The 18570-nt window shown below is 37.5% G+C and overlaps 2 protein-coding genes across 6 annotated transcripts; both read left to right on the forward strand.

Moving 5' to 3' along the window:
* Window positions 1-4176: 4176 nt before the first annotated feature.
* LOC131320526 (uncharacterized) lies at window positions 4177-9883 on the forward strand. Of its 2 annotated transcripts, none has more exons than XM_058351245.1 (4): window positions 4177-4476; window positions 4576-4668; window positions 4893-5141; window positions 9231-9883. In XM_058351245.1, the coding sequence occupies exons 1-4, from the start codon at window positions 4450-4452 to the stop codon at window positions 9528-9530; spliced, it is 669 nt and encodes a 222-aa protein (XP_058207228.1). In that variant the 5' UTR covers window positions 4177-4449; the 3' UTR covers window positions 9531-9883. The 2 variants fall into 2 exon arrangements, with proteins under 2 accessions (XP_058207228.1, XP_058207229.1); XM_058351246.1 differs by having other exon boundaries at window positions 4307-4476; window positions 4893-5102.
* Window positions 9884-11725: 1842 nt separating this feature from the next.
* On the forward strand, window positions 11726-16990 carry LOC131320527 (probable zinc metalloprotease EGY2, chloroplastic). Of its 4 annotated transcripts, none has more exons than XM_058351247.1 (13): window positions 11726-12056; window positions 12149-12227; window positions 12400-12468; window positions 12925-13014; window positions 13428-13478; window positions 13649-13759; window positions 14150-14224; window positions 14315-14420; window positions 14534-14627; window positions 15167-15320; window positions 15605-15812; window positions 16006-16166; window positions 16535-16990. In XM_058351247.1, the coding sequence occupies exons 1-13, from the start codon at window positions 11899-11901 to the stop codon at window positions 16781-16783; spliced, it is 1605 nt and encodes a 534-aa protein (XP_058207230.1). In that variant the 5' UTR covers window positions 11726-11898; the 3' UTR covers window positions 16784-16990. The 4 variants fall into 4 exon arrangements, with proteins under 4 accessions (XP_058207230.1, XP_058207231.1, XP_058207232.1 ...); XM_058351248.1 differs by having other exon boundaries at window positions 11749-12056; window positions 13652-13759; XM_058351249.1 differs by lacking the exon at window positions 12925-13014 and having other exon boundaries at window positions 11749-12056.
* The last annotated feature ends 1580 nt before the right edge of the window (window positions 16991-18570 follow it).

Raw genomic sequence — 18570 nt, forward strand, 5'->3', positions numbered from 1 at the left:
CTCGAATAGTGACCGACACTTTTGCATCCGCTCCATCGCCCTTAACTGTCACATCACAATTTACTTTCACTCACCCTCTATCCGGAGCCCGCCATTGTAAAATATTGTCCACAATATTTAGATTATCCATATGGATTGGGGACACCGTAACTTTTGGCATAACAAAACCATTATGAGCATAACCAAAACTCATTACAAGCATAACAAAACCATAACAAGACATAACTTGTTTGCTATACCTTGGTTGGGTTTGGTTATGTCTTGATTGGTTTTTTAGATATTCCTTGTTTATGCCATGTTTGGGTTCTGTTATGCTTGTAATGGGTTTTAGTTATACTCATAATGGTGAAATTATACCAAAAATTACGGTATTCCCAAAATGACCAGGGACATCATAGCATCATCCGTGAGTGCTCTATAGTCTCATCAAAGTAAGAACAGCATGGGCAGATCTTAATTCTTAGACTTCCCACATTTCCTTCTAACCAAATTTTACTTTGTAGCCAAGCTATTGCTACATGATCTCCACCAGAAATGTCTAATTTTATGAGGGATTTTCAGCTTCCAAATAGTCTTCCACAATTATCATTTGGGACTATGTTTGCTTGATTCCTTGAGAAATATTTTGATTAAGAGTAAGCGATTTTATTGATGATCAATAGTGCAAAGTTTTACATTATCTTCTGTTAGTGAATTTGGGAAAGTACCTTCAGGCACGGGTGCATTTGTTAGTATTTGTAAAAAAAACAAGTGTGAAAACTACCCCGTAAAATATCACTATTAATTTGACTTCCCAAAGATGTTTGGATTTATAAAAGTAAGTTGAGGTAATGGGGGCTTGTAAACCCATGAAGTTTGCCTCTGATTCTTTTGTGAAACAACACATAATAGGTCCTAAACAAGATTTGGGGTTTTCATGTGGTAATTGGGATAAAGCCCAACATTTGGCCAACACATGACCATGGAGGAGAACATTTCTAAGGTGTTGTTCCCCAACAATCTCATTTCTTTGTTTTTCGTGTATTGTGCTCTCCCTTTAAGCAATACATTTAACTTCAAAACTATGCTTCTTTTTGTATAATGTGTTTTTCAACACTGTTCTCTTCTTTTTATTTTGGTGTATCCAATTCTTTTAAGAAAAATTAAAATCCACGCAACGAGAACGATAGATGATGTAAAAAGTACGACAATGTGACTCTAAAAAGTCAAAAGTGCAAAGACAAATTAACAAAAAGTATAAATAAACTCACTTCTAACGTTAACATTTATGCGGTTGTCATTTGCATCTCTCGCAAAGAAAAACTATTAAAGGACACAACATCATAACTAACCATACCAAATTTACAACTCATACTCCCAACCCAAGCGTACACCTGCAGAATCGTTGCCGAGGGAGCAACCATTTTTTGATTTGCCCATGTTGGTACGGACCCGGGGACCCTGCCGAGCGGCACCCCTGCCAAGCAGGTGCCGAGCGGCCAATCCAGCCATTCATCTCGGAATCAACGGCCCGGATCGAAACATCTTTTTCCTTTTCCTTTCTTTTTTTTTAATTCGTTCTGTACCTTTACATCTGAACCGTCCAAAACACTTTTGGACGGCCGAGATGTGCTCGGCACCCCTGCCAAGCACCCCTGCTTGGCAGGGTCTCCAGGTCCTGTTGGTACATTCATTGGATGAAAAACAACAGCTTAAGGGAACTTTTCCTTTTACATACGGAGGATATAATTATAGGATGAAATCTTAAGTTATTCTTAGAACAAAGTATGATTTATATATATAGACACACACACTAACCCCCCCCCCTCTCTCTCTCTCTCTCTCTCTCTCTCTCTCTCTCTCTCTCTCTCTCAAAATTTCTTGTAAAAAAAATCACAATTTCAAGAATTTAGGATCGGAGGTTTGGAGTTCTTAATTTGAGCCCGGCCAACTCCATTTGCTTATATATAGTACTTATATAGATAGGGTGATTGATAATGCAACTATGGAAATTTTTTAAAATGGCCCTCCTAGTTCACCCGAGTCTTATTTTCATCCTTCAAGTATCAATTACAACTCTTTTGACTTTCAAGTTTGGTTTTCGAACTAAGTTGGTCCAATTGATAACGTTTGTCAGCCAAATTGGATGAAAAAAATTAGAATGGGGGCAAACTTCATCAATTGGACCAACTTGGTACGAACTGCAACTTCCAAACTGCCATCAATCTGATTTTTTCTGTCAAGTTTAGCTGATAGAAGTTATCAATTGAACCAATTTGGTATGAAAACCAAACTTGAAGGTCAAAAGAATTGTAATTGATACTTGAAAGACGAAAATGAGACTTGGATGAAACTAGAAGGACCTTTTATATAAATTTTCCATGCAAATAACAACCTCTAGGAGCCTTGTTGCAATAAGCTCGTCTTATTTTTCTTTGACCAATAGTCTGCAATTTTACAGGTCTACTTTGATGACTAGAAATGTTTAAGAGATCATCCAAAGGAAAATATTGATCGATAACATATATACATCAATACACATTTCTTTTCAAAGCAAACCTGTTTATTGACAAATGATGTTTTCTTTCCCTCTGTTAAACCAATGTGCTTAATGTGATTACAATTGTCCAATCTAAACATTTTTTCCACATTTGTGATTTGCTCATAATCAATACTCCCAATCCATCCTTATTTATGGACAATAAAAAAAGGATGATTATTTTTTATTTTCATGTCATATTGCTATGGTGACCATTTTTTGAACTGCCTATGGTGACCATATTGTATATATTCAATTTCATGTGCTAGATGAGTGTCGCTTCTATAATGTGATTGGTATCGCGCGTTGCACCCTATCGAATGTTGCACCCTATCGAATGATTCTTATGCAGCCACACACGATTACAAATGTGGTTACCATTGTATTACTTTTTTTCCCCCACAAGTAAAAAGAGAATTACTCGCATATAATGTGGTGTGTATCATATGCACCTATTGTGTAGTTCATATTGTGTCACATCATAAAAAATTACTTGTAGGAGTACTGATCATTTATAATATTTTATTTCATACCTTAACTTTTATACTAAAAATTCGTAACTTTTCATCAATATGATTCGTAACTTTTTAGCAATAAATTCATAATATTTTGAGAATCATAACATTTTGGTGTATTTTAATGAGGGTGCATATAATACACACTCAAATAAATGGTATGTATTGTAGCACTCCCCAATACTAATAGGCTAATAGCCCAACATCTCAAATATATCAAATAATTACACTCAAATATACATAAAATAATTACAAGCCCTAACAATCCATTTGGACGGTGAGAACAGATGAGATACGAAAGAGAAGTGCTTTCTCACCAAATCTCACCAGACTCCCAATCGGGTTGCCTTCCGAGTAGTGGTCGAGTCAGGATTTTTGACCCGGGGGGCTGGCTTAATAGACATATTTTTATCGGAACGTATTTTTATTTTTCAATACATTACATTTGTAGAGGAAAATAATTCTAATCTAATGCAATTAAATATATCAATCATTTTATTTTTTCCTTTAAGCTAATTCAAGTGTCACGAGATTATTTTTCATTTATGAAAGAAATTGAGAAATAAAAATGTAAAATAACTGTTTTATCAAATCAAACTAAAATTAGTAAGATTATAAGTATAAACACACGAATAATTATCAATAATATTTAAAATCAGGTATACACAAAATAATATTTACTCGAGGGGGATCCGCAAGCCCCAACATAGCTCCGCCCTTGCTTCGAAGGTCTCTCTGTTGAACCTTGAATGAGTGAAGTCTGGGAACAACGATAAGTGTGAGGAATGAGACCTCCAAACTCCAAAGTTGTACTCTGTTTATGTAAATATTATCCTAATTTGCCTAATAGAGGTTGTAGAGACTCCATAAGATAAGCGATTGGATAAAAAAGAGCGGAACCCTAATTTCTAAGGAGTGCTCTAGAAAGAATCAAATAAAGTCTTAATGAATGTGACACTTTGCACAACAACGACGATCTTTTCTTCCTATTTGTTGAGATTAAGTAAGAAAGGAAAAAAACCATTAAAATTTTTATGTTTGTATTTTTTTCTTTACATTTTTTTACCAAAACACTCTATCCAAATAAGTGATTTAACTAGAAATCCTGACATTTCTTTTCTTTTTCTATGGAAATCCCTCCGTACAAAGGGGTCCGTGGGCTATCGAACAGCCTCACCAACAAGGACGCTGATTATTGATTAATTAACCTATAATCCACCCATAATCCGGTACGGGAATAATAATAGTAATACTGTAAATACAAATTGTGTAGCGCTCTCGCGCTCCTCCCCAAGGTGTCTCTGTCTGGTGACTCTGGTCTTTCGGTTTTCAGAGGGAGAAAGAGGGAAGGGAGACTGTGCCGTCGACTTTAGAGAGAGAGAGAGAGAGAGAGAGAGAGAGAGAGAGGAAGCAGCAATGGCGCCGAGAGCGAGACCCAGAAAGGTTTTCCTCGTCCTACTCTTTCTCTCTGATTCTTATGGCATTTTACTTTCTTCTTTGGCTTATCTCATATTTCGCTTTCTGTTTTGGGGAATTTTGCAGCGTCTGACACGAATGGACGCCGCCATTGATGCGATGACACCCCTCGGCTTCCCTGAGCAGCTGGTTCGCAGAATCGTCAAGGGTCTCCTGGAGGTTTAAATCCGTTTTCTTCTCCCTTTTCTCGTTTCTTGAATCATCACATATGAAATTTCATCGTTTAAGGCAAATGGGTGTGTGGGCACAGTTTTTTTTTTCTTCCCTTTTTCTGCATTTTCTTGGAAACCAAACAGACATTAAGGCTGTCCAGTGTCCAATGTGTTATTCAGTTGAACTATTTTTTGGGGGATAAACTTGTGACCAGTAGGTTTTTGTTGCAGGTATACGGGGGAGATGAAGGTTGGCCGTTTATTGAGGCGGATGCTTACAAGATTCTTATAGATACCATTCTTGATCAACCAGAAGAGGGGGATGTAGGAGAGGAAAGAAATGAAAATGAAAACCTATTGACCGTAGGAGAGGAAAGAAATGGAGATGAAGAACTTTTGCCGGTAGGACAGGAAACACATGAAGATGAAAACCTTTTGCCAGTAGGAGAGGAAAGAAATGAAGTTGAAAACCTTTTGACGGTAATATTACTTACTGTTTCAGTTTATTTGTTGGTATTGTTACTTCACTTGGTGTTTTTATGAACTGTATATGTATATTCATCCACCGAGATAAGTGTGCGTGCGCTAGAATCCACAGTTTCTGGGCAGTGTTCGAAAAATTGGCCTAGGCAGCCACTAGGCGGTGGTCTGCACCCTTGACTAGGGTGTTGAAATTAGGCACCGAGACGATTATTTGGCTGCTAGGCAGAGAGAATGAGAATGCCGATACTGTACTGATAAGTGGTGCACAATGCAACCTCTTGTTACTCTTCACGGAAATACAGAGAAAGAAATTTTGAGTTTGATAGAATGCCATCATGGTCATTCACTTGGAAGTATTAGTATATGTTATCTCGTGGTAAGTAAAGTACAAGAGGTTTAATAAAAGGTGCTTTACCTGCATATTTACTCGTATGGTAAGGGATGTGATATGTGGCGGGATATAAGTGGAGGCTATTTTGGTTAAAGTATATTGTGTGTTGGTGATGATAGTTATTGTACGATATTTGGTATTTGTGAATACAAATGTTTGTACAGAGTTTCATTGGAAGTGTGGTATCAGGTTTGGTATTGTAAAGCAAATCTAGATATATTAGATTCATTGTGATAGTTGAAGGTGCTAGTGTTATAGTTTATTAGTTAGTTACCATTGATTTGGCACAGCTGTTGGATGTGTTCTATGTATCAATGCCATAAAAATGAAAGGAAAAAAACTACATCCACCCGATCTGTAACATGTTTCGACCGGAAAATTAGTATTACTAAGTAAAGATTTGACATATATGGAGAAGCCATTACAACTTTTTGACCCAAGAATCGAGTTTTTTGCACCAAGGCTATGACTCTAGCTAAGGTACTGTGACACTGTCATTCAGTTGAGGGACGAAATAGAGAGCACTACGAAGAATCACTATACTCATTTGTTTTAATTTGTAAATTCAATGTCTGGTATGAATAGTGTGGAATAAAATTACAACCTGCTGCATAAGGGAAGGTATTAATTCTAATTGGTGGACAGTGGTATAAGAAGTTTTTAGCTTGGTGGGATGCTCTCTTGTTCCTATCGCTCCAGCTGACTTGAATGTCTTGTTCTGGTCAGGTTCCAACGCTGATGGGTTGTCTAGTTTGCGATGAAAGTCTTAGGAGGGGTTGACTGTTAGGTTAGCTTCAGCTCTAGTGCTCATAATTGGTCTTTATAATGCATATATTGTTGAGTCATGGTGATCGCTAGTTGCTACGATAGGATTTTGAAACTTTTGAGAAATTTTGCTACTGGCATTATGCCTAAACACAGACAAGTATGAAATAATGGAGATTTTTGACTAGATCACTAGGTGAGAATTGAGATGAATATAAAAGGGTTGACCTAGATAACACATGATGTGGTGGCAAATGTTCAGTGGCACTACACAAGGCTTTGAGCAAGTGAATTTTGTGAGGGATAAAACGTAGTTTCTCGGTGATATTGGTTTACCAAATTTCAATTTGGAGCTGCAAAAGGATGTTCCTTTGTTGGAAGGTTGCTGGCGGGTTTCGAATATGCTTCCTACTTAACTCATATGTGTTGGAAAAGGAATCGATCAAGTGGATCATATCTACACTAGTACTTTGGTTTTGTGACATTGACGCCCTTTGAAGAGGCGATTTGGGAAATTGAGGCAATTATGAAGATTTGAATATATCATTTCATGAATGTAAGTTAAATTCCGGAGAAGAAACTCTCATTAGGAGAGAGTGAAACCTGACCTATACTTTGCACACATTTTCATTCCTTCATGTGGTAAATTTAAATTTTTGCACGTACTTAAATGCATGAGATAATGTGATTGGAATGTTTAGTAAAAGTTCAGAAGAGATTAAAATGCAATCTCATGAGGGGAAGGAGGAAAAGTACTGTTTTGTTAAAATCAAAGATAAAATGACATGCGTAATTTTAAGTGTTTCTCTTTTTATGAGCAATAATATGTTTTTCATGGTATTAATATATGTATAGTTATGCCAATTGTATTTTTGTTGGTATAAAGTGAATAGTGATATAGTCTTGGAAATCAAGGGCTCAAAGTGTGGAATGTGGAGTTGATGTTGCCTAGACGGGCATGTCGAGAGTAGTTTCCTAGAAAGGAGACACCAACGTACTTGCTCTTTAGTTTCTCTCAAGGGCAGCTTTACCATTGACATTTCGAAGGGCACCTCTTCACAATTCAAAGAAATCCAATCACAGAAAATTCCAAATGTCACGCTTTGTTTGGTTTGAGTTTTGAGGGAGGTTTTGGGGGGAATGAGTGGAGAGAGAGATAGAGAAATAAGAGTAATAATTGGAGAGAGAACTTATTGGTGACCGTGCGTAGAGAAAGGGGTTGATTTTAGAGACCCAAAGCGAACACAGACTGGTTCCATTATATTCCCCCTCCCCCCCCCACAAAAAAAAAAAAAAGAAAAAGATTCTTTGATCTTGGAGTAAAACCTCGAGTTCCACATTCAGCCTCACAGAAAAATGATTTTTCGTTAAGAGAGAGATTCCTTGGTAAGAACTCATGTTAATTTGCTTGATTTGTTTGCATTATGCACATTCATGTTTAGAGAAGGAAAAGCAATACCTATTGCATGCTTATATGAAATACTGATGCTAGGTTTGTATATTGATAGTTTAGTCTCCTAAGTTTGGTTATTTTTAAGGGTTTTGCTAATTCTGGGTTGCCGATTATAGTGGGGAATTACCCTTCAAAACTGAAATGAAACACATGGATGCTGAAACCATGTTGATACCAATGATATGAGGTTGGAGTGAGATGAAATTCGTCACGTAGGTTGACCTTTCATTTAGATCTTAATAGTCCATCCATTCGCTATCTGGTTGGATTTCAATTACGTGCATGCACTCTGCACACCTGAATGAGGCTTCCCATCAGATAGAAGTAATCTAGGACTAAACCATTGTGTTTTCTATTGTAAGAATCAAATATAAGGTTCTTATTATCTGTTGCATAACAAAGTCTGAAGGGAACAATGAGGCAAAAACAATGTCCTTATCCAACCTCTTCTGCTGTCTTATTCTTATTAGAGCAGGAAGATATATAGGAACCACTGCAATTGCTTCAACAAGATTTGTGCAGTCTGCAGTGTACAGCTGCAATTGAATAGTGAGAGGGAAATAAATGTGTGGTAATAATCATAATCCACTTAAGAGTTTCCTTTTGGGTTCATTATCATGATTCAAGAAGACCAGAATTTCATAAAGGTCGTTAGCATGCATAAGGTTATTGTTTATACAGAAAATTTGCATGTTATGAGTCTGGAAAGACTATTTCACAAGGTCAGAAGATTTGCTCCTCAAAGGTTTCCACTATTTCTGGTGTTTTGCTTCATCTTTCTTAATGTCTCACTCGTTACTTCTATCTAGTATTTTCCTTGTTCAATGACTTGACATTGGGCATGTGCTTTTGAATATCACATATACTGTTGTGAGCATGCTGCAAACTCACGAAATTGGGCTGCAAGATAGGATGATTTGTAAGTTATCACACGATGTTTGTTTTTTCAGCTGTGAATAAATTGACAAAGTGAAATTTGTGACAGGAGGATTTTGTGTGTTTGGGGCTTTAAATGTCTTCTCTTCTGATTAAACATTACAGTACTTTATCTGTTTTAACTCCTATACAAGGAAGAGGATCTTTATTTAATTATCTTACATGAAATCTCTAAATGATGTGCTTAAACATTATGCAAGCCATTGCTCCTTCAGGACTACCCTATGGCATCTCGATGCACACTTTTTTAGTTATATTTTTCAGGCTGTGCAGCTCAGTACAGTTATTTAACAGTATGATGAGTACCGGATAAGATTTTAGACTTGCACAAAACACGAATCTGCTCTCTTCTTCCTATGATATACATGGACATGCTATTGGGAAGAAAAACAGTTTGAGAATTGTTATTCAAGCCTAAATATACAAAGAAAGATTTGTTTGTTCAGATGATTGTACGGCCTAGTGGCTAGTTGGTAGCTTTTATAAAGGTGTACATGGTGAAACATTTATCTGTTACTTATTTTGGTGCTTACACTTGCAGAACGGGGCATTGGGGGATGAAAGACCTGGATGCTCTATTGTAGCAGATGATCCTGGGCCCTCCACTCTATCTCTTCCGCCTATATCCTCTGAGGTCCTTGATTTTATGCCAACCCCACGTCTTGATTTTATTCCGACCCCACCTCCGGCCAGCGGTCTCACAAGAAGGAGGCGTAGACCTTGCTATGGGTGGATTAGCAGTGATGAATCTTGTGATGAACCAGACGATTTCATCATGCTAACTCCAGCTCCAAGATTGAAGCGACGGAATCTGATATCAAGGTGGGATGTAAGACCCTGATGATATGCAAGCGTGTCTTAACTCTCCCCAAGATTGAGAGCCTATATTTCTTCTTCGAACCACGTCAAACCATCATCAGAAAATAGGCTGCTAAAAGTCTTTGGGCATTTCTAATGTGATCTGATCTTTGTAGTTATGGTTTTGAGAGTATGAAGTCATGATTTCTCTATACTAAGTGCTGGCAGTTGAGCATGGTATATAGCACATTTCCGGAATTTAGTTTGTGAGGTTTGTTGTTATATTGTAGTAGTAGTAGTAGTAATTTTCGTTTGGTATGTACTGATTGGTTTTACCATGCTCTAACTATATCTTCCTTGCAGCATCCTTTTATCAATTCGTAGTTTCCTTTTGAGTGAATTGCTAACTAGGTTTATGATAGGTGCAATTCAAGCTAGAACTCATAGAGGAGACATTGTTTCCCACTGTCAATCCTATTGATACTGTAGATTCTTACAGCGCGAAACTATGGTTAGATAGAAGCTTCAATTAATTGGAGTGACAGCTTTTGCTGTTACCATGTAAGTATGAGGAGATTTCTTTACCACTCGCTGAGGACTTAATTTTCACATCATTTCAGGCTCATACAAGTTCCTTAGATGGATACCACGTCTTTCTTCTTTGAAACGATGATGTATCTATGTGCCCTTACGAGAAAGCTAAATGGTGAATGCACTCCAATTCAACAAGTATATTCCAACCCAACAAGGTTAATACCAGGACTAAGAAAATCCCGGTGCCTGAGAATAATCAGAATGATTCCTTTGCTTGCGTTTAATGAAATTGATTCAAATTGGGGTTCTGGCTTTCCTCATTATTGAACTCGATCTGCTTAGTAGAGAATGAAATGCTAAAGTTCCCACCCTCTTTGCTGCCTACAACAAGCATTTTCACAGCTCAGTGTAGTCTTTACCGGTCTAAGCCACTGAGTGGCACACCGCCTGCTCAAAAGAGGGACCAACTTATGTCAGTTTTTTTCTTTTCTTTTCTTTCTTTCGTCATGTCCTCCTAATTTTGGAACCAACTTTCTGGTGGTGTAATAGTCTAGTAATTGGAAAGCTCAGTTAAACTAAATTTTATGTATCTCTTAGTCTTGATTCTCTGAGTCTAAACAGTTAAAGCCATGTTTTTCCCGTCGTGAGGTTTATTTGTTACTTTGGAAATATGGGACGGTATTAAGTTTGCGAGGTTGAAGTTATTCTTTTATCTTGCTTTATTATTTGGTTCTTTACGATTTTGGAAGTCGAAAATAACATTGGTTTTTCCATTTGTTTTAGGTTAGGTAGAACGATGAGGTTTGAAAGATGGAATTTGGTTGCAGATCTTTTTATTGACAATGATGAACCTATCCTTAGAAGATTTAGATTCTTTTCTAGATGTTTCCCCAATCCATCTAATGGATCTCTGTCCTTCGCAACACTCAAAGTTTATGGACAAGTTTTGTAATGGATCTAGGTTGTGCATTAACATAAAATTGCTATCTACAAACTGAGACCAATATCTACAACAACTTCTTAGTATGATGACACTAATCTAATGACTACACGTGTAAATGTTACGGAACTTTTGACTTGTTTGTTAGCTGAATCAATCATGATGTAAAAATATCGATTAATTATTCTGATGGACCTTGAATAAAAAAAGAAATTATGAATTTGTATTCAAATGAGCCTAGATCGCACTCCTTACTTGCAAACCACTAGCTTGTATTAAGTAATTAAAGGGCATAAGCTTTGGAATAGCCTAAAGAGCAACCAGAGATTAACATATTTGAACCATTGGTCACTTCAGCCTGGCATTTGGCCTCAGGGAGTGTCTTTGATTTGGAATTAAAATGGCTTAGATTTTTACTCCAAAGGGTGAATTCCGTAGTGCCAAACCTACTCTTGCGTTCCATTGTTTTTTTGTTTGGAAACACATTCTAAGTTCAAACATGCTTTGAAATCCATACGAGACTTTCTTTCGGTTTTAATCGGGCATTCCACTAAATTAATGTTTAAGAAAGTAGTCGAGCTGTGAGTAAAATGAGATAGAAAATCCAGAGGTACAAGAAACTACTCCTCCTAACAAGAAGGTAAGCCCATTGCTTCTCAAGCCCAATCGAAGAAACCCAACAGATCCAAGAAGGTAAAGCACTGTACACGTGTTCGATTTTTATTTGCTACTATATCCGTAGGTACGCCTTTCGATAATATGACTGACAGGGAGAGAACATTAGGCGGGTAATCTTACACCGATAATTCTAGTGGAGATGTTTCGTTCGTCGTCATCGTCGTCGTCGTTCCAAGGATAAGGTTTCAGACCTCTGATTGCAAACATTCGATCGATGTCTTAAAAGCTCGGAATTACGTTCGTATCGTAGGCCAAACCAATGAATTTACCAGCGAGTTTTCGCGGGAACTTCATTCCGTTATCCTCGCACTCACACTTTGGTAGCACCTCTTGCTGTGACCTTCGCTTCTTTCCATTCGTTCCTTCTCCAGTCGTCACCTCTGGCCGAAAATGGAGCAATTTGAGGCCGAACAAAAGGTAATTTTACTTTACTCTGCGACCAAGGTTTTTTACATAGCATTCTTCATATTTTTCCTTTTCTTGTTCTCGTTGTCGAATTATCGAGTTAGGTTAGAGTTCCATGGAAAGCGAGACGTGTTTTGCAGAGTGGCTGATACAGACACCGAACCGGAACGCAATAATGACGAGGTACTGAATAGTAGCGATGACCATTGATTTTTTGGATTTCTGATCATGTTGTGTGTACGTAAATGTGTTCTGATAGAGTTATCTATGTTTACGTGTGCAAGTAGATACACAGGGACGTGATTGGGTAAAATCTAGATTTGGTTGGTTTGAATGTAATGCCAAGATTTTATAGGAAAAGGGAGCACATGAAGATGAGGAAACAAAAGCTTTGGCTGAGCCGGTTACACCTGTGATTGATCAGGTAACCTGGTTTGTTCCATAACTCTTGAGAGAGAGAGAGAGAGAGAGAGAGAGAGAGAGAGAGAGAGAGAGAGAGGAGGTTGGCTTTCGGTGGAAGATAATTTCTTACAGAGAAGTTATTGAAAGCAAAACAATATTTACTAGAAGAGAAACAATAAATCTATATGCCATTTTTAACTACTTCTTTCAGTTGTGAAACTTTGGAACTATGTAATTAGGATCTTAGTCAACTCAAGCCATTTTGAAATCTGCACTGTTGTTTTGTTAATTAGGAAAACTTCAAATGACTGTTGCATATTTTATAAAACCAAATGAATGCAATTGATGTTAACACGTAAAGCATATTTGTTGCTGGTTCTTTATGTGACTAACATAACAGTACCATTCACACAACATGGTCCATTTGAAATGTTTGTTTATTTAATTGGATGTCTGCATGGGGATGATTCTCTTATAGACTAAAGACCAAATTGGGGCAGAGCTGCTTGATTCAAACAACACAATGACTGATAATGGTGCAGAAGTTAAGGCTCAAGGTGGAGTTGAGGTATCTTCTGGTATTTCAGTTGCTAAATTACAGCTGCATCATTTACGGGGTTCTTCTATCCATAGGCTGTCAGATTACACCCTGTTAATTACTTTCTCTAAAATGAATGTTTGATCATACTCCACTTTGAATTTGTATACTGTATATCCGTGTCAGGTCAACTGGTGGTAAAGTTTTAAGTGTCAAAACTTCCCTGTGGGATTGGAGATGTCAAGTTACTCTCAATCGTTGATGAGTAGCTCAGAGGTCTGAAAGTTCATTGTGAGAAATCCTATATTTAAGAAGTGAATTGGGTTTTCTGTCCAGGAGAACCTCTCTTTTGGGAACAAAGGAACTGAAAAAGGGTGGTTTTCAGAAACCAACACGACTTTGTTATTTTGGTCTTACATTTTGTACCTACTCTGTTGAAACAGGATGGAGATAATGTAGAAGTTGCAAGCGGATCACCTCTTCCAGGTGTGAAGGTGATTATGGTCACAACTTTATTGTAACATAATCGCGTTTTTATACATCTTTATTCGTCTGACTACTAAGTTATCCTTTTCCCTGGTCTTTCCTTTTCCTTTCCCTTCTTTTCTTTTATTGGTTTTACTATATGCTTTCTCTCTGACATCTCTTCAAACCTTTTCTGCAGCCACAACAATTCGACGAATCAATGAGGATACCAAAGGAAACAATAGACATTTTTAGAGACCAAGTATTCGGCTTTGACACCTTTTTCGTGACAAGTCAGGAGCCATATGAGGTGAGTTTGCAGCAGGAACAGCTTGGTCTATATAATCTTCAAGTGGGAAAAAAACTAAAATAAGTGATTTAGTTATAGATGAAGTTGAAAGAATGTACAAAAATGGGTGTAGACTGTGTAGTTATGGATGGATTTTCTGTTTATCCAAAAGTTGATCAATATCAACTGCTTATCAATTAAATAATGCAACCTTCCTGTAACAACTCATAAATGTTGGTATGGGATGGATTCTTTCTTTGTAATGCTGAGGAATAGAGGGAAATGAATATTCAGTTTCCTTCTATTTACAAATTCTGATGCTTTATTGTCATCTGGACATCTTTCTTTTACAGCTTAACATTTGTAGAACTAGGGCCTCATTCTTACACGCATCTTTATGTACTTTGGTAGGGAGGGTTGTTGTTTAAGGGAAACCTTCGAGGACAGGCTGCTAGAAGTTATGAAAAGATAACAAAGAGGCTGGAAGTAGGTTTACCTGTGTTTTTCTTGAGACAATGTTTGAAAATCCGTCACCTTGCTTTGCTTACTTTAGATAGATGAATATGTTCTCCACAGGACAAGTTTGGGGATCTATATAAGCTTTTCCTTTTAATCAATCCAGAGGATGACAAACCCATAGCCGTTGTGGTTCCAAGAAGGACCTTGCAACCAGAAACAGCTGGTAGTTATCAGCCACTAGACTGATTATATTCTGTGGTGAATAATTTCATTCTCATTGATAATCTGTAGCACAGATAGACGAAAACTATAACACCTGTAGTTTAATTTCTACAGCAGTCCCGGAATGGTTTGCTGCCGGAGCTTTTGGATTAGTTACAGTCTTCACCTTACTTCTGCGGAATGTGCCTGCACTGCAATCAAACGTACTGTATGTTACTCTTACTCGTTGCCTAATCCTGTTCTCCCTATCATTTTTGCAAACATATAATTTTATTCTCTCGGAATCATACGCTGCGTAGAGGATAAAGGAAATATTTGATTGTAGATGAGTGTGCTTTGAGAGACTATTTGGATACAGCAATAACATGTTCTGATAAGGTGCATCTGGTGCTTCTACTGTCTTGTATTTGAGTATCCGTGTTATTGTTTTGTTATTTTCCCTCATGTTTCGTTTACTTCTATATTCGTCACTTAAGCATGTACACATCAACTTTTTTTTTTTTTTTTTCCGTTTTCATTGGGAGAGATTCTACAGAAAGCTTGTTTGGAGAGAGAGAAAGGAGCAAATCATAATCTTTACAAGTTTCTGTTTTACATACAAGTAACAATCACTATTTCCTGTATCTTTTTGCTGTATATTGTCATCTTACAGTTACTTCCGTGACATCACAGTTTCCATTTTGATACTTTCCCTCGCATGGCTAATGGCTATTACTTACAGTTAATGTTTGTCATGTCATGTCACAGGTCAACTTTTAACAATCTCGACTTATTGAAGGATGGCTTGCCTGGAGCCCTTGTAATTGCTCTTATTTTGAGTGTACATGAAATCGGCCAAATTTTAGTTGCAAAAGACGCTGGAGTTAAGCTTGGGGTGCCATTTTTTGTACCAAGTTGGCAGGTGAGATATACTATTCTCCTGTAGGAAATCGTTGCAGCTTAAAAAATTGATCAATGCATGCCACAATACTTTCAGACAATTACCTCTATAAAAAAGCTTGTGCAGATAGTGCCTTCAAAGGATAAATTCCTTAATTCTGAATCATCTTCTTTCTCCTTAGTCCTTTCTTGAAATGACAATTGCAGTGGTTTCTTTTAACTCACAGGCTCCCAACATGTTCACTTGTCTATTTTGTGTCCCATGAAAATGCATACGTAGTATCTAATGACCAATTTGGGTGGCAGATAGGCTGTTTTGGTGCTATCACAAGGGTTTTAAATATTGTACCCAAGCGTGAGGATCTTCTGAAGGTTGCAGCAGCAGGACCATTAGCAGGCTTCTCCTTGGGTCTTGTTCTTTTGCTTCTGGGATTCTTCTTGCCACCCAGTGATGGTCTAGGTGTTGTCGTTGATGCTTCTGTGTTTCACGAGTCTCTTCTTGTTGGCAGTATAGGTAAGCAATTTGTTTCACGCCTATTTTTCTTTGAAATATTTATGGGATGTCATAGGCATGTGTTTGCAGTTGTCTGAAGCTGTAGGAATGTCCATATATGTTTCAGAAAGTAGTTATCTTGTTGGAATTATCGTAATTCATAAATTGAAATTTCATCCCCTATGCCTCTGTTGCATATCTTTTATGTGTTTAGCAAAGCTTCTTCTGGGAGATGTTCTCAAGGAAGGAACTCCATTATCCATCAACCCACTTGTGATATGGGCATGGGCCGGACTTCTCATCAATGCCATCAACAGCATTCCTGCAGGAGAGCTTGACGGTGGAAGAATATCTTTCGCTATTTGGGGAAGAAAGGTATGCCATCTACATTTCATTTACGTCTAAAAGGAAAGTTCAATCATATTCTAGAGGGATTCTCATTGCACTTCACGTGACCACATCCATCAAATATTAGATGTTGATTAGCCTTCTTTAAAATAAAATCACCATCGCTTATTGAAGGACTATTTCTCGTAGGGGACACCCAAGCAGCTAAAGTTCCATTCTTTGAATAAAGAGACTCAAGTATGAGTCTTCTTACCTTATCTAATAACACCTATGCAAATATACACGTGCATGCATGCGCGCGCGCGCACACACACAAGAATGGGTACACCAAAGCAAACCCAACCATATAACCTCATCAAAGGACTCTTGGTTTGATCAGGTTTTTTATATGGCAGGCTTCATCGCGCTTGACAGCTGTCTCTATCGTACTGCTCGGACTATCCTCTTTGATTAACGATGTCGCTTTTTACTTTGTAGTACTAATATTCTTCTTGCAAAGAGGGCCAATAGCCCCACTGTCCGAAGAAATCACCGACCCAGACAACAGTTATATTGCCCTTGGAGTTTCAGTTTTGCTATTTGGACTCCTGGTGTACTTACCTTACCCATTCCCCTTTTCAAGTGACGCCATTGTAAGTTTCTAGTATCATGTACCGCACATAAAATTGTACTGTAGATAGCTGACAGTCTCTAGTGATTGGGTTCCACTCGAGGATTCTTACGTATTGGCTTATTATATGAGATTCTGTATCATTGTTTTATAGCGAGTGTAAAAATCCTGAAAGTAGGCTCTTCGTTCTGTATATTTAGTTCGTATTACAGCACATTATCAATAAACTGTACTTTTAATTTCCCCTTGCATTTTTATTCACCAAGCGTAGTTTTAGGCAAGTAATTCACGAACATCATCGATGCGAAGTTGTGTATGATCGCAATTGCATTCTGTAAATAACACAGGGAAGTGCTTTCAGATCGAGCCTTCCCCAAGGAACAATGTCAAGTTTAATTGGGTTCATTTACCTTTAGGTATCACTTGGGCACTTGGGAAAATGGGGTCATTGGGAGGAAACAAAAAGAAGACTTTCGAAATAGATAATACCTTGTCCGTTTTGCTTGACCTACTAGGTAGGCAAAACACATCACGAATTAAATGCGACAGCTATTTTGGGTGATAATATTTCTTGTTTTGCTGCTTGACGGGATCAACATTCAATTAGGACTAGAGAAAACATGTCATAGCTGTTGGGGGTCACACTGGGTGGGTGGTAGTTGGGATGGGATTTCTCTTGATGATATTACAATAAGTCTAGGTATAAACTATATCCATCCATTATACCATCCACTTCATTTTGTGTGGGTCCCACTCTGGGTTCCATAAAAATATAAAAAAATGTTCATAAATTTTAAAATAATATTTATGGGGTCATGTAAGAAATTAGCTCCAACAAGTGTATCGGTAAGTACTATTTTTGGATTCGTAGGGGTGAAACTGTGCAGTTGATCAGTTTTGGCTCTATAAATCTAGAAATAATACTTACCGACATCCGTTAGAGCTGATTTTTTACAGGGTCCTATAAAATATTATTTAAAATTTATGGACATTTTTTTTTGTATTTTTGTGGGACTTGGGGTGAGCCCCACAAAAAATGTAGTGGATGGATTTAGTGGATGTAGCATCTCTCGTAATGTAATTTTTTTTTTTTATCAACTCGTAATGGAATTGATATCAAAACATTATCTATTGACCTTATCAAAAAAAAAAAAAAAAACACACACACACACACACATTATCTATTGATCACTAACTTGTAGGTTGTTTGTTTGTTTTTTTGTTTTGAGGAAGGATGTTTTGTAACCCAATCTACCCTTCTTAGACACTCATGCATGGGTTCTAACTGGGCATACTTTTTGGTTATTTATACGTTACCTATCGTCTTTTTAATACCTTTAACTCGGTCTTACAACTGAGATTTGGATTAGTTTCTGCTTCGCTTTTTCAGTTTTTCAGAACTTTGATGTTCTTATCAGTTGGCTAAGTTGGAATTGTCCTCCAATTTTCACAATACTTAATCTATAGCAGCGTCCGACCAGAAAAAAACAAACCCCATATCAGAGTTTAATGATTAATTGGTAATGCTGCACATTTGTAAATCATGGGATGCCATAAGCTCGAATGGCATGTCCCAAGAACTCTTGGTAGCTGCGCATTTGTGCACTGCATACCAAGTGCATAGATGCCACACAATCACGTAGTTATTAAGGGTCGGAACATGCTCCAAATCCATAAGGCAACATCAAATTGTCCGACTATCTTTTCATACTCTTTATGGCTGAGTGATCTGAGCCCTTCAGTGAGAGATGGTTGAATTGTGTAAATATGCTGCATAATTGTGTCCAAAAGCAAGTATTAAGCAAACCTAACACTGGTTAG

The sequence above is a fragment of the Rhododendron vialii genome, chromosome 3a, assembly GCF_030253575.1.
Source record: "Rhododendron vialii isolate Sample 1 chromosome 3a, ASM3025357v1".
NCBI lineage: Eukaryota > Viridiplantae > Streptophyta > Magnoliopsida > Ericales > Ericaceae > Rhododendron > Rhododendron vialii.